The sequence below is a fragment of the Anoplolepis gracilipes genome, chromosome 1, assembly GCF_047496725.1.
Source record: "Anoplolepis gracilipes chromosome 1, ASM4749672v1, whole genome shotgun sequence".
Lineage (NCBI taxonomy): Eukaryota > Metazoa > Arthropoda > Insecta > Hymenoptera > Formicidae > Anoplolepis > Anoplolepis gracilipes.
The window spans coordinates 16,215,723-16,231,558 of NC_132970.1; the positions used below are offsets into that span (position 1 = coordinate 16,215,723).

A 15,836-nucleotide genomic window follows, 5' to 3' on the forward strand; every position below is an offset into this window, starting at 1 on the left:
CCAAAAATCCTCACACCCGAGCAAAAGGAACATCAAGTGAATTGCTGTGCTGACACTCTTGAAAATATTTAAAATGATCCTGATTTCCTCCAAAACGTAATTACGTGTGATGAAACTTGGATTTTTCAATACGAGTATGATCCAGAGATTAAGCGACAATGCATTGGAAGAGATCCGAATAGAATGAAGAAAGCGCGCATGAGCAAGTCCAAATACAAAGCAATGATGATTGTTTTTCGATATCCGCGGGATTATCTACATTGATTGGGTGCCTGAAGGTCAGACTGTCAATCAGGTTTATTATAAAAATGTTTTGAATACCTTCCGTGAACGTGTGCGACGAAGGAGACCAGACATGTGGAAGAATGCCTCATGGATTCTTCATCAGGACAACGCGCCGGCACACAACGCTATCTGTGAAGAGGTACTTGGCGAAAAACGACATTCTAGTGATGGAACATCCACCGTACTCGCCGGACCTAGCACCGTGCGACTTTTTTCTCTTCCCAAAAGTCAAGTCTGCGCTCAAAGGAACCAGGTTCGAGTCCGTGGATGCAGTGAAAGCAAAAGCGACGCAACTCTTGAACAGCATAACACAAGAGGACCTACAGCACTGCTTCCAACAGTGGAAAATTCGCATGGAGCGGTGTAGGGATCGTGGAGGGAACTACATTGAAGGGAACAACATTTCAATTGTCTGATTTTTTTTTTTCAATAAAGGGTTAGAGCATAAGTCCGGTTTCTTTATTGCCACACCTCGTAAGATTTATTGCCACACCTCGTAAGAGTATATTAAAAATTTAACACAAAAATTTCTACACAAGAAAATTTCAATAAAAATACAAAATGTTTTTTTTACCGTGCGTGTATGTAAAGCAGTTTGTACAAAAAGATTCTTCAATTTATCTATAAATTTATTTTATTATGTCAAAAATAATTGCACGCTTGCTTCATAGATTGATTTTATTGAACATATTCAATTTTCGTCATCTAAAGTTACAGTAAAAAGTTGTACGGCCATATGTTAAAATTTTCTTGTGTTATTATATTTTGATTACTGCTTCAATGTCAAATTAACATACAGCTGATATGTTATTATTTTTATAACATTTTTCTGTGTTACATTTAAGTTAACTTCATAACTCAACACTTTATCTACGTCTCTTAGAAACGGAATATTATTTGGAGTGCTTTTAACACCTCATTAATCAATTATTTGAAACAATCAACATATTTCAAAATCAATTTAACATTCTAAGAAAGATTAAAATAAATTTTCGAGTAATCATGAACTTTAAAATGTTCTATCAACATTTCTTACGCAAGTTATTGTAACTACTTAATATTTTTAATTTGTCAATAAATAACACACAATAAATGAGTTATTTTAACTTAAAATTTAGAGTGGACTTTCTGGGACATGCAAAGAATATTAAAATTAGCATTTTTTTACTGTATATATTTCATTTTTATTTAATCGTATCTCGATAGACTCATACGAGATTAATTGATTCGATCATTAGGTGAAATCTGTGCTGGAATTTTCCCTATGGGGCCCGGCCGACGTGCCCCTCGGTGGTCCACGGGAAAGGGAAGTGGCGCTTCAACGGTGGCTCGATCTCGAGAGGGCAAACGTGCTCCACGCTCTTGTCAAGACAAAGGCAGCTTTGACAGTTATAGACGAGTATCAATTATTATTCTTAGTTAGGACCACTGCCAAAATTATGAGCGAGGCTTCGATGCTTCTGGACGAACAGCATAATCGTTTGACGCGAAAATGCTGAAGAATACAATCTCCATCATATATGTATCTATCGCGAATTGTATTAAATATTCAGTATAAAAAAAAGGATAAATATCCAAATACAAAGATAACGCAAACATTGCAATAATATAATAACTCTTTCGTCGTATAATTACAGTTTACATCTCTTATTATCACGTCTCTCTTTTTATAATACACGTTGTATATATTTTGAGATAACGAGGATGTGTAATTCGTTCATTGTGACATTAATGTGGGAAAATATGTAAGATACATTGATATTACGTATAATTAATGCCCGAGTAACTCAATGTTATGAATATTTTTAAGTACATATATGTACCTAATGTATGATATCTAATATAAACGAGGTATTTATAAGAAAATGCCAATGCTCAATCGAAATATGATTTTACGTAAACAGTGTTCGATTATGTGCGCTGTTTTAATGATCCATCTCGAGTCCGGTTTAGAAATAACACTTTCACATCGTTATTAGCACAATTGACAATTTTATAAATATTTATATATATTTTATACTACGTTTGTAGAAATAAATATAATAACTATAAGATATTTAATAAGATATATTATATTATTGCATGTATTTCAACAATTATAATAGAATGTAAGTATAACAAAGATATTATCGCAAACTTTCGAAATGTTTCTCTAATAATGGAAAGACGATTCAGAGTCGATCAGATTTTGTTAAATAAGACGGTGAAAAAACAAGTTTGCAACACACATTCAGATTTTTTATTAATATTTTTATAAATAATTCACTAGCTTGTCTCTCGATCCTCGAACACGTTATTCAACTCCACGTGATCCATTTCCTCGTCGTTTAATTGGATTTCCGGTATAACGCTCTGTTCGCTCGATTGCGAGTCCCAAGAGTGTCCAACAAAGTTTATCGGCCTGTTTGTGAGAAATTATTTAATCTTTAACATACGCACTATTTTAAACTCGTATAGAAGGGGTTTACTTGCTTAATAACCTTTCCATTATTTTAAAAATTATTATTTAATTATTTTAAAAATGTCGTACCTTTTGTCGGAAGATGTCCCATTTAACTCCATATCATTCTCCCCTGAAGTTTGTTTTTCGTTGTTACAACTGGATGAGATCTGTTTCTGAGGCGACGAATCCTCCTCGGTATTGATGTTCGTCAATCCTTTGCCTTCCATCGCGTCGCTCGAGTTCCCGATAGCGATTTGCACGTCGTCCCTTCGTGTTATCTCCGAATTTTGAGGCAATTTCGTTGCCTGCGGCAACGCCGGCAGAATCTTTTTCCACCTCGATAGCGGAGCGTCGGCCACATTCTGCCTTTTTTCAGCTATCTTGAACAATTTACGACGCTCTTCTGTACGCTCGTGTCTCAGTTGCATCTGGAACAATATGGCATATTTCTCAATTCGATCTATCGATATAACACATTCGAAATATTGGATTGTTCAAAAAGTCATTGGCGTTTTTTTCCGATAAATGGCTTTAACTGTATTTGTACTTATTGTTAGTTGTATTATTGTTATATTTATGAGCCAATGCGTTTAATAGCTGACACTTTTAGCTTCCATAAAAAAAAGTGCGCGAAACGATGAACAATTATTTTTTCTATAGCGTTTTGAAAATAGAGAGTCAACACGAACATTTTCGCCAAGTTTTACTTTATTATTTCCGAAAAAGAAAGAACGTGCAGGCTTGTGACAAGTTGCTTAAATTTATGGTGACAAAGCCCTTAAAGAACATCAGTTTCAATTTGATTTGAAAGGCACTTGGATCAGTTTTTGGATAATAAAGATAGGAAGTTTTTCGAGAATGGGATCCATGAAGCTCACCAAAAGATGACAGAAGGTCATCGAACAAACAGGGCAATATATCATTGATTAATGTCAGTTCTTTGTATAAAATAAACGGTCTTGAAAATCATCGAAAAAAAACGCAATGACTGTTTGAACAACTCAATATATCCTTTGATTCTTGTCACCTTTAGGTCGTTATTTGCTTCTCGCAAGGATCCAGCGAGAGACGCCATGTAATAAATAATTAACGTCATCAGGACGAGCAGTGGTATTATTATACCAGGCGACGCGACGTAATCGAGACACCTAAAAACGAGGATTCAAGTTTTCGTGATCGATTACCCTGTACATAAATCTTCTATGATATATAAATCATACAACACAGATTATTGCAATTACATACATTGCAGCAACGTTGCAATATTGCAAATTGCATTGAAACATTTCAAAAACATTGCAGAGATATAAATCCACAAAATATCAGTACAGTTGTTGCAACATAACGTAAATATTTCGGAAAAATTTCAAAATCAAAATTTTATAATTATATGTTTTTAGGGTAAAACGTATAGGAAATATATGTATAATAAATTATACATATATATATATATATATATATATATATATATATATACATATAATTTTATGTAAATTTATAATATAATATGTCTTAGATAAATATTATTGCAAACAATTATTTTAAGTTCAACTTTTTCATATTTTATGTGTCCAAATGCTTCTAATATTTATCTATCAGAAACAAAAATTCTTATACAAATTCATAATATTGCAATATTGCTATAATATTTCGTTGCAATCTTCCTAAAGGCGGACATTTTAACGTTGCAATCCCACAGCAATTATGCAGCAACATTTCGCAGTGATTTTGCAATATTGCAATATTGCGATGAAAGATTGTTGCAATATGTATACAATTTTTTGGGTGCTCTATGGGTAATAGTATTAATTGACAAAAAAGCGGAGACACACCGTTGAATCACTTGCGGAAGCGAATTTATCAAAGTCTGCGTCGCCAAGTTATAGATCTTTGGATAACCGGAGAATGGACCGCAATGCCACGAGGGTTCGACCCAGACTATCGCGTAACCGACCGGCAACACGCACAGGAACAGCATGGTCAGTAGAAGCGCAAAGTAGAAATTGTTGGATCTGCGATTAGAAAAGTGTATTAGAATAGAAATATGCACAAAATGATTGATAAAGGACAGAGCGCGCATAATATTATATCATGTATAACAATGTTTTGAATCTCTTAAATATAATTTATTTAAAATTAATTAATTAACACACAATTGTGTACGTGCTCTGTAAAAGTGTGACTGTAACAAATACCGCGTTACAATGAATCAGAACTGACCTGGAGGCTCGGAAAACCACCTCGTGTGGCACGTTACACGTGAGAACCGCCCAGGAACGTAGGTACATCAGGATACCGAGTTTGAGAAGGTTTAGCGCCGTCAGACCGGGACTGAAGAACATGCCCATCCAAACCATCCCTTGATTGTACACCAGGTGAAGTATGTTCTCGGCGATCTTGAAGTCACCGTATTGCGGAAATTGTTTCTCCAGGTCCCAGCACCAGCAGTTGTTCATGTAACGCACGAAAACGGCGCGGAAGAAATCCATGCTGAGGGTAGTTAATATGGTGAGTATCTGAGAAATGAAGAAGAAACAGGATGAGCCATCGGAAAAATATCACGTGTACATCTGTGTTTCTGTCGTGATTAAATATCTATCGAAGAAATATATAATATATTATATACGACAAATTAAATATTGAAACATTAATAATATGCACATTTTTTATTTTTAATGTAATTTCTTGCATTTTTCTTTTTTCACTTACCAAGTCCATGACGGTGAGCTTGGCGAGTTCCTGGCCAAACATGGTTTCCCAGCACAATCGACGCAACTTTCTAAGAGTCTTTAAATTTAATTCTAAAGACTTGGCTGAAAGCGTAAAAGTTATTCTATATATCTTAAATTATCGGAGATAAATTCACTGAAAAAAATTATATTTTTGAAATGTATACTTTATAAGCCCTCTTTATATATATATATATATATATTCTTAATAAATAAGAATTTTCTTTTTTATATATGATATTTTTAAAATTATTATTTATAAATTAAGTAAAAACTGTATATTTAATTTGTTCAAGTTTTATTAAATAATAAATGTCCCTTTGTAAAATTGTTTTTATCATCATTGGAATTAATAATTTCAATATTAAATGATACAATATAGTAAAAAAATATCCTATTCAGTATATAATCTTACATGTTAAAAAGATTTGAAAGATTTCTCTCTACTAAAAGGATTCTTATTTTAGAGAAAAATATTATAAATATAACAAGTGAAATATTCTTAACATAAAAATATAATTTTTTCGGTGTTGAAGAATAGTAAGGTAGTTACAGAGTTGACAAACGTTTACCTAAATTCTTCGACGATGTAGTGGTACAGATTTTTTCGAAGCATTTCACCGTATAATTTTCTTTCAAAAGTGGATCCGTATGTATGTTTGATCGCAAAGTAGAAAGGCTATTTTCCGAGTTAATCGTTGTAACTGTTCCAGATGTAACTTCTACTGTTGAAGATGCAAATTTTCCAGTAGGCGACACTTCGTCATCTGAACACGACGAAGTAATCATTGTTGTTTCAGTAAAATCGGCAGTCTTCGTTGATGAATCTGCAATTCCGATTATATTATAATATATATATATATATTACAGAGCTATTATATTTATTATTTTTGTTATCAATGTGTATAATTATTGATTTGTTATCTACAGTTTAAAATATTTGAAAAATTTATATGTACATATATTCTCGACATGTGACAAAATTAAAATCAAAATTCCTTTCCAAGTGATTACATAATAAATTTTAAACAATATAATAGCTTTATTATAATTTACAATTTGACTGTAACTTAAGATAGAGATACCTTTTATTCTGTTCAATTCGATGTTTGTCGACGTCACGGTTTCATCCTGGGAAGTAGAATTTATATAGACATCTTCGGTGACTGTCGGATCAGTGAGAAAATTTGCAATTACAGTAGAACTTGCGTCGTAGCTATACGTTCCACCTTCGTCTATTTGTCGGTTATCTTGTTTCTCATAATAGGATTCGTCGCTGCTATTCAAAGTTTCGTACAGGTAATCATTGTCGTACTCAACGTTCGAATAATCGGACGTATTGTTGAAATCCTCGTATAACGTGTCGCTGTCCAGCAAGGGATTGAGAAAGAACGTTTCCTGTCTGACGGATGGTAATGCTGAATAAAAATGATCGTGCCTATTAAAATTTCTTGCCGGGCAAAGTTGCGAATATTTTATATTGTCACACATAAATGAAGAATATATCCGTAAAAAGCAATAAACATTTGGTATTAATTTTTTCCGAATAATCTCTTTTCGTATTGTCGTAAATTTATAAAGTATCACTCATAAAGTTAAAAGCTATATAATTGAAGTATAAATAACCCTCAAACTGATCACGTGGGTCTTTCATCTCCGTACCATTTTTAATCCATTGTTTAAATAAAATATTAATAAAATCTCAAGATTGGAAACTTATCCAAAAAAATTTGTGTCAAAAGGGACAACTTATAACTGAAAGAACAATTTAAACAGTTTATTCAGTGCAAAGTGCTGGTGAATCTAAATCTAAAGCGGACAGAAATGACTCACATATTCGCTTTATGTATATTAAATAAGAAAGGGTGAATAAGTAAATTTTTTAAAAATAATATTTTTTTGTTGTTAATCGTTTTTTATAAAAAAAATAAGTTACAAATTTACAACGATAATCTCTCTAAAAAAGAAACAAATTGCTTCAATTTCTATTGTGTTCATTTATTTTCATGCTAAAAGTAGCTTTTGTTAATGATAACGAGCAACAAACAGAGGTTGTATGTATTAATCAATTTTTATACTGTAGATTGTAATGTAAATTACATTTTGTTTTAACTTTTCTTTTAAATAAATCACCTGAAAATTAAAAAAAAATTTTTCCTCAGAAAAGACACATTTTTTTATAAAATTGAAAATTACCCATTTTCGATCATTCAAATAATTATATTTTTTTAAAGTCGTGGACATATAGTATTTTTTTTTCGTAAACTTTAAACTTTAAACTAAAAATTCCTGAAAGCCTTTTTGTTCAAAATTATTTTTTCAAATTTTTATTAATTTTTATATTAAAACATCTACGTTTCCAAATCTTGATCTAACAAATAACAAAAATATAGTATTTAAAAATATATTTTCTTTAACTCTGCTACATAAACGTTTAGTTTAAACTTGAAAGAAGATGTGTAAATTTTTTTAGAATTTTTTAAGTAATTTGAAGTACAAAAATTAACTTGAACTCCAGTTACCCACGCGTTCAGGATTACGGCGCCAAAAAAAACGTGTTCAGTTTGAGGGTTAATAATTAATCATTAATAATCGATAATTAATAATTAATAATTATTAGTGATATAATTATTATATTAATAATATAATTAATAATTAATATAATAATTATTGATAACTTAAATGTTTTTTGAGATTTCAAAGCTGAATTGAAAGCATGTGTATGTATTCTATTGAAAATTTCTTGATAAGTACATCATACTTGGCTCTGTAATTTCCCTCTTAACGTGGGAATGGGTGACGTTGTTTATTAAAACAAGACCCAAAGCCAATGTCGCGATCTGTTGCGTGCGCGTCAGCTCGTCACCGCATGGCACCAATTTATACACGCAATTCGTGTCTGTCGGCTTGAAGTCGGAAAGATCGTGTGTCTGCGAAGAAAATACGGTGATATGTAGTTATAGTTGTGATTGCGTGTAAAACATCGATAAAATCACAACTAACACCCTCTCTTCATCTCTACATGCTACGAGGCTTTTCTACGAACGATAATATATACGCACGGATTACGCACCATGGAGCTTATTTTACGAAACAATGCGAATATCAGCGAGTAGAGATTTAGCAAATTCAAGACCATTATCCTGAAACGAGCAGTCAAGTGTATCGTTTGTATTTTCCGTTGCTAGTTAAGTGACGACTTTACCGCGCCAGTTGCATGCGAAGCTGCTTCCTGGGATGATAACTCTCGAGGAAGCCGAGGATCTCGAAGAATATCGGGAAGAGGCTCGTGATCAACGACATGACGATCGTGATCTCGTTTTGTCGCCACCAGGTATGCGAATCGATCTCCGTCATGCTTCGTCCAACCACCTCGATCACGGCGTAGGCCGATAACGCGAGTAAAGATAACACCGTGATGTTCACGAATATCCTCATCGATATGATTTTCCAGCTACAAAGTACGGATTAAGCTGAATAAAGGATTTTCCACGAAAACTTTTAACGGGAAAAAAATTCGAAAATATGACAATTTTTATCACATAAACTTTTATGATAACTCACTTTCTCTTATCCTTTTGCTTCTCCGCTTCCTCGAGCAGGACCTCCTTGAAGCCTAGAACGATGCTGGCCGTACGATTGTGCGCGGTCTCCGGATTACCGATCATAAAGTCCCATCCCGTAAAGAGTTTCCACGAAAAGACGTACTCGTCCTCTTTCTCGGTCAGTTTGCTCAAACGCGAATTTTCTGCCATTCTGAAACGAGGTATCTATGCTACTCGCTTCGTTACTCTCCAACAAGAATATATTGCCAGATTAATTGAAAAAATAACGAAGCGACTCCATAATACATCTGTTTAAAAAAATACACAGCATCTCTTTTTGTAAAAAAGTGGCACACCACCGAAAAAAATTGTATTCTCGAAATGTATTTTATAAGCTCCCTTAATAGATAATTTTAATAAATAAGAATATATATATTTTCCTTTTTATGTGATATTTTTTTGATATATCTTATTTATAAATTAAATAAAAATTGTACATTTAACTTGTCAAAGTTTCGATAAATAGTAATGTTCATTTGTAAAAATGTTTTTTATTATTATTGAGATTAATAATTTAATTAATATTTAATTTTAATATTATTTAATAATTATTAATTTTAATATTATTTAATTTCACATATTAAATAAAATAATGGTAAATATGGAAAATATTTCATTCATCGGTATATTTTTACATATTAAGAATATCTGAACTATTCTCTATACTTTTTAGAGAATTTTTCTCTTAAATTAAAAAGATTCTTTTTTGACGTTTTTATTTAAGAAAAAAAATATTATAAAGATAAGTGAAATATTCTTAAGATGGAAATATAATTTTTTTCGGTGACAGGATGTGTCTTTGTCAACTCTGTACAATTAAAGAATGAAAAATTTCAAGAATGTTACTTTTTTTTAAGAGAAGCTGGGCTCTATGAGATTTAACGACAAAAAGAGATCTAGGTACTTGCGGAGAATCGCGACAAAGCTGTACGTGTACACGACCAGATTGGTGATGAAGTACGCCATAGGTAGTCGGTAATTGCTGTTGGAGTCTTGATTGGTGTACCATCCGTAAAAGAACGGAGAGTATTTTAGCGCGCCCTCAAATTCCCACAGGGTTAACAGATGCTTCGACTTGGCTTTCTCCTCATCAAGCATGATCTTCCTCTGGCCGGCGAGCGTCACATTCGCGGTCAACATCTGGCGGAAAACATTGCAAAAGATTGTGATTTCCTTTTTCTCGTTGGAAAAGAAAAATATATTTGTTAAAATATAGTTGCGCGAGAAAAACCGCGAGGAAAAGAATTTCCCTATCAATTAAAATTATCTCACTTCAGGTATCGCGACGAACGCCGTAAGAGTCGCCGCGATGACAAGGTTGATCCAGAAGAGCCAACGGAGAAAAGTAAAATAGGATGCAACGGCCGATCCAAAATGGGACTCTATCTCCTTGATACGGACTTCCCAAGGCACGAGCCACGTTTGTAGATTGATTAGCTCACGTCGGAAATACTGCCATTTCTAAAAGAAATGAGGTATGTAGGGTAAACTAGGATATGATGGCCATAGGTCATCTTACATGTCATTTTTTCAATAATCGCTACATAGTGCGCTTTTTTAATCATTATCAAAGATAATCGATATTTACAGTAGTTTATGTGCCTACATTGTTCGAAATAACGATATTGTGAATCTTATATCATATTTTTACTTTTGACTACTTGCAAAGTTTTTCATTTGTCCACTAAAAACTGTTATAACGTCGAATAAATTACAGTTAAGCTATCGTAATCGACGTTAGACATATTATAAAGATATGTAAATTGTTATATGACCTATAATTTTTATTTTCGTTTTCACTATTTTTTTATAAATATTATGGCCATCTTTTCCTTAAAAGTTGGGTAAGATGGCCAATGCTTATGTTGTACTATTTTGATAATATCAAATTTCTATTAAATATTTTCCTTGTAATTTCGATAATATTACGTAATTTAAGCTTCAGTGAAGATAACATGTCAAACACTATTAAAAAATAACAAAATAAAGAGGTGTTTTTTGCATTTTAAAAAACTATGGCCATCTTACCCGAATTTACCCTATGTACACATCTATAATGATCTCCCTCTCGGTTACACTCTTAAATCTTACATGACGGACTAATGTGGAAAGAAGCGAAATATGTACCTTGGTCACGAAGAGCGAAACACGCGCTATGACATCTTTAGTGTTGCGATTTTGAGCGAGTCTCTCCTGCAGGGCACCCTCGTGTCGCCTAACATAGGCCTTAGCCTGTCGAACGAGCCTAATTTTACGCCGAAGGGGCCAAGGCTGTTGCTTCACCCCGCCCAAGACCTCCTTGTGCAGATTGAGATTTTCAAAGATCTGCTCCTGGTTACCGCTCTCCTCCATCGAGATTACCGTGCTATCAAGTTTATCCATTTATTTTGATCAAATTATTAAAACTTGTAAAATATGTTCTATATTTTGTTTATATTCTATTTATTTTACACCTGCTAAATATCAGCTTTCTCGCTATAATAACAACTTGCAATTTTGCAAATTAAACGTTTAGAGCCAGATTGAATAAATCTCGCAGTTCGCAAGAAATTTTTAGATACATAATTAATTATATACGGCCCAATAAAGATGAAAATTATATGATAAGATATATAATTTCGAACTGGACAATCTCATAAATAATGAAAGTATTATCAGATACGTAAAGGCGCAGAGAATTAGATGGTTGGAGCATCTGAAAAGGATGACAGAGGCAAGAATGATAAAGGAAGTCTTCTTGTATAGAATGCTAGAGGTAAAAAGAAGAGGAAGATGATTGAATGCGGTTGAAGTAGATTCGAGGAACATGATTCCTGACAAGATGGAGAAATCTGATAGATGTGATAGATGGAGAGAAATAGTGATGGAATGCTTTGGTCCACCAGAGACTGTGAAGGATTGAAATAATAATTAATTAATTAGTAATTAATAATTAAATTCCAGCTTAAATTCGCGGAATTTCTGAAAGAAATAAAATCACGCCTGAAGCGAGCCTTACGAATTACGATTTGATTTACTTTCCGAGGATCAGTATTATTTACTAACTCTCCCGAGCTCGTGGTGTAAGCCGAGGATCGACGACGCGCGACGTTGTCGACGCCAAAGGGAGAGGACGGACGTCTCTTCCTTCGGCTCTGCCGTCGCAACGAATTCCGTCGATGTATGATCGCGGACACCGAGGCCGAGTAATCTTCCTCGCTATCGTTTCCATCGTCAACTTCCACGGTCGACTTCTCCGTTGGTAGTACCTGATTCTGCGGGGCCTCACTCGTAGGATTCGCTCGCATGGCTATCGCTTGTCGCAGATAATCGATGGAGTTATTTATGTGCAAATAAACTCATATACGGAAAAAAAATTATTTACAGGTAAAAAGTGGCACGGTAAGATCTGTCGTAACTGCAAATATATTTCGCGCAACTGTGTGTGTGTGTGTGTGTGTGTGTGTATCAGTTTCATTTTCACTAACCGGCGACGGAGATGCGCTGCATGTCGTCGCGGGAACTCCGCGAATTTGCCTCCGCGGAATTTTCGTCGCTCTGGCACTCGACGGTACCAAACGTAACCGACTGTCGACTGGTCAACGAGTGCGATTGCGACGGGGATGACGGACCCACCTAGGGCAAAAGATACCAATTACGGTCTTCGAACAGCGATCATAAATCTCCTTCAGTCACGCGAGTAATGAAGAGCTCAGCGACCTCAGAGAGAAAGAAAGAGAGAGAGAGAGACCCATTTTATGTCAAAATTATTTCGTATAAATTTTTTCGCAAGAGCTGTTTATCAAGTTTATTAATTTCAAGACAAGAGACAAAAATATACGAAAAGAATCTTAGTCGAGCATTTAGTTTACGTCTCGAAGCTCGATATAAATCTAATTTTAATATTGCAAATTTTTTCTTTTAAAAGAACAATTTTTTTACAGAGTAAAAATAGATTTAAATTTTTTCATAGCTTTATAGCTTATAAATTATGTTGAAATATTTAAAAAAATTTTGATTCCAAATCCTGGATTTTCCTATGATTTAGATTGTCTTCCCTTTACCCATTCTTTTTCGACAGAATTTCGATTTTAACTGGAACGTCTCTTTGTGTTTCTAGGTAATCCGAGGTCGCACGCGACGCGACACACCTACATATTATATGACTCAATTGGATCAACATACCTGCGTACTTGATCAAACATAATAAAAGGGTATTACATCTTATTTTACATCTATATATTGTATAGAAACGTACAATATTAATGATTCACGCAGATAGCCTTAAAAAAAGAGAGATTTTTTTTTTAATTTGTTAAACCAATAGTTAGATTCTTAACTCTCTCAATTTCGGCCAATCTAATATTTCTTCCTTAGATTCTCAAAAAGTACGATTTTATTTTCGTAAAAAATATAACGCTTCTTTCCATCGATGAGCAACAGAAATTAGATCCAGGCAAAAACTTATCTCCTCAAATTTTTCTAAAAATTTTCTAACATTTTTGACGGAATATATTATATATATATATATATATATATATATATATATATATATATATTCTACTAAAAAAAAAACATTTAATTAACCTACATACATTATACGTATCACTTTTAAGATATACATATTACAGGTAATCTGTAATTTTAGATTTAGATAAATCACGAGCCTTTATCTTATTTTACATTGAATAACATTTTATTTTATTTTTTTTAAATATTGAACCATCGAATAATAAACTAATCGTTGAACTAAAATTTAAATTTACGCAAATTTGAACTTCTAACATAATCTTACAATTCTCAGCGCTTGTTCAGAAAGCATCAGTTATGAAAAAAAACCTAAAAGTGTGAGTCATGTTTAATAAGCCATATACATTCCTCGTTCTTTGTACGCGACTCCACCCTTCTGTTTCGCAGGTAATCACTTTCCTCAAGGGGAGTGATTACTATCTCGTATACGTGCTACACGCGATCCCACGAAAATCATTCGCACGCCGGCAGTAATTTTCGTTAATGCTCGCGCGATCGATTAGTCTCGCTCTAATTTATAAAATTGTTCAAAACTCTAATTGTCTAAGTAATAATTATTCGAAACGACAAATGAAATAAGACTAAGGTCATCAAAGAAGAGAAACTGTCACCACTATCTTAATTTTTAATATATAGCTATAATCTTATAATTATAAATAATAAAATAATTATAATAATAAAAAAAAATATCCCTCTTCTAAAAAAGGCATGTTATTTACATATTATTGTCTCTTTTCCAAGATGCTAATTGGTTGTCTCAATGTCTCGTTGTCAAGTGCGTTATTGCGACTTGCTTCGCACGTGTCGTCTGTAGCTGTCAAATTTTGACAGTTTATGTGCCAACTTGTGAAAAAATTAAATTAAAGAAAAGTTAAAAAAAAACTAAAAAAAAACGAAGAAGAGAAAAAGAGAAACACACAAAAAAAGGTACATATATTATATATATGTATGTATTATATATGATAAACCTATATATAAACTCCCATGATATTATATGTATATTTAATATGTAATTTATATTTGTGTGAAATTAATAAAAAAAAAAGATGAAAAAAAAGAAGAAAGGATATAATATTAAATAAAGAAAGAGAAAGAAAGAAAAAGAAAAAAGAATGCTTTCTTAAAGTCAACCGTAAATATTAAAATTAAATATTCAACAATCAATTAGCATTGCAGAAAAGAAACTTTAACGCTTAACTTTAACATACACAATTATAGAAGCATACACACAACCATATAACACAATATAAACATACATAAAATAAATGGCGCGCGCTTAAAATGTTCTAGTAATTATAAATAATAAAAGAATTGTAATAATAAAAGAAATAAGAGAGTGAAACAATTGTTTTTTAAAGCTATCTCTATGAAAGAATTATTTTTTTAAAACTATCTCTTATTTCTGTAGTCTCTTTTAGAAAAATTTAATATAACAACTTAAATATGTCAATTGATATCAAAGAGATATCGAAAACGCTCTTTATATTAATAAATAATTTTTATTAGAATGGAATACCTGTACAGCCGACGAAGAGACTGCTCCAAACTCGGAGGAGCGCGACGTTTTGTCTACCCTCAGAATACCAGGACTTATCGGTTTTTGATCCATTGATGAAATCGAGTCGATTTGCACAGATGAGTAATAATACTTGTATTATTTATATATCTCTAAAAATTATCACAGTACATATATTACATGGGTCTTATTGGTTGCATGTAAAACCGGAACTTAAAACTTTTTTTCTCGACCCGTTTTCGTCGAGTAGAGAACATCAACTAATTGCGCAAGTACATCAAAACAAGCTTGATTAGTATCATCAATTAACGTGCATAACGAGAAATGAAATAAGATCTACAAAAGAGAACCTGACACTCGATTTAATATTTATCGGAAACGATCCGATCCGACACGCGCGACAATCTCCCGACATACTGTTAGCTAAAGGTTGAGAAACCATTCACGATAATGAATAGTTGTTTTGCCATTTAACATATGCATGCTAAAAGCCGTTAAAAGCACGCATTTTTCTTTGTCGCATTAGCATTTTGTGTCGCACGCTAATTTAACACGCGTTATTATTCTGATGATATATTAGATCATATCATATGTGTATGTGAATGTGAATGTGTGTGCGGATGTTATTCAGCATAAAACTAAGGGCAAGGTCAATGAAAGAAAGAGGGTGGAATAATCGTACATAATAGAATATTATCACGGTCGCATTTGTATGTTTACACACGGATTTTTTTGTAATAAATATTATA

The 15,836-nt window shown here is 32.9% G+C and overlaps 2 protein-coding genes across 9 annotated transcripts in view; one reads left to right on the forward strand and one right to left on the reverse strand.

Moving 5' to 3' along the window:
• LOC140671732 (uncharacterized) overlaps window positions 1–2,151 on the forward strand; it is a 56,219-nt gene extending 54,068 nt beyond the window's left edge. For all 6 annotated transcript variants that reach the window (XM_072903311.1, XM_072903305.1, XM_072903296.1 and 3 more), the window contains exon 13: window positions 1,524–2,151. In XM_072903311.1, the coding sequence (XP_072759412.1) occupies window positions 1,524–1,784 (261 nt within the window). In that variant the 3' untranslated portion in view covers window positions 1,785–2,151. The remainder of the gene's footprint in view (window positions 1–1,523) is intronic.
• Window positions 2,152–2,240: 89 nt separating this feature from the next.
• Window positions 2,241–15,788, reverse strand: LOC140671761 (transmembrane channel-like protein). Of its 3 annotated transcripts, XM_072903348.1 has the most exons (19): window positions 15,438–15,788; window positions 15,088–15,239; window positions 12,530–12,677; window positions 12,108–12,357; window positions 11,190–11,427; window positions 10,335–10,523; window positions 9,967–10,202; window positions 9,022–9,213; window positions 8,663–8,911; window positions 8,531–8,600; window positions 8,219–8,387; window positions 6,543–6,875; window positions 6,030–6,284; window positions 5,438–5,541; window positions 4,949–5,244; window positions 4,561–4,740; window positions 3,756–3,876; window positions 2,816–3,156; window positions 2,241–2,686 (listed from the first exon to the last, which is right to left on the reverse strand). In XM_072903348.1, exons 2-19 carry the CDS (start codon window positions 15,178–15,180, stop codon window positions 2,551–2,553), a joined length of 3,600 nt encoding a protein of 1,199 aa, XP_072759449.1. In that variant the 5' UTR covers window positions 15,181–15,239; window positions 15,438–15,788; the 3' UTR covers window positions 2,241–2,550. The 3 variants fall into 3 exon arrangements, with proteins under 3 accessions (XP_072759449.1, XP_072759458.1, XP_072759467.1); XM_072903357.1 differs by lacking the exons at window positions 12,108–12,357; window positions 12,530–12,677 and having other exon boundaries at window positions 15,088–15,788; XM_072903366.1 differs by lacking the exons at window positions 12,108–12,357; window positions 15,088–15,239; window positions 15,438–15,788 and having other exon boundaries at window positions 12,530–12,647.
• Between the last annotated feature and the right edge of the window lie 48 nt (window positions 15,789–15,836).

Bases quoted from the DNA above. Each gene is read 5' to 3' on its own strand.
- LOC140671761 (XM_072903348.1), bottom strand. From the start codon at position 15,180: ATGGATCAAAAACCGATAAGTCCTGGTATTCTGAGGGTAGACAAAACG. The intron at 3,877-4,560 runs GTGTGTCTCCGC...CCTCGTTTTTAG, and splicing joins CTTCCGCAAGTGATTCAACG to GTGTCTCGATTACGTCGCGT. The intron at 2,687-2,815 runs GTACGACATTTT...TCTCACAAACAG, and splicing joins GGGACATCTTCCGACAAAAG to GCCGATAAACTTTGTTGGAC.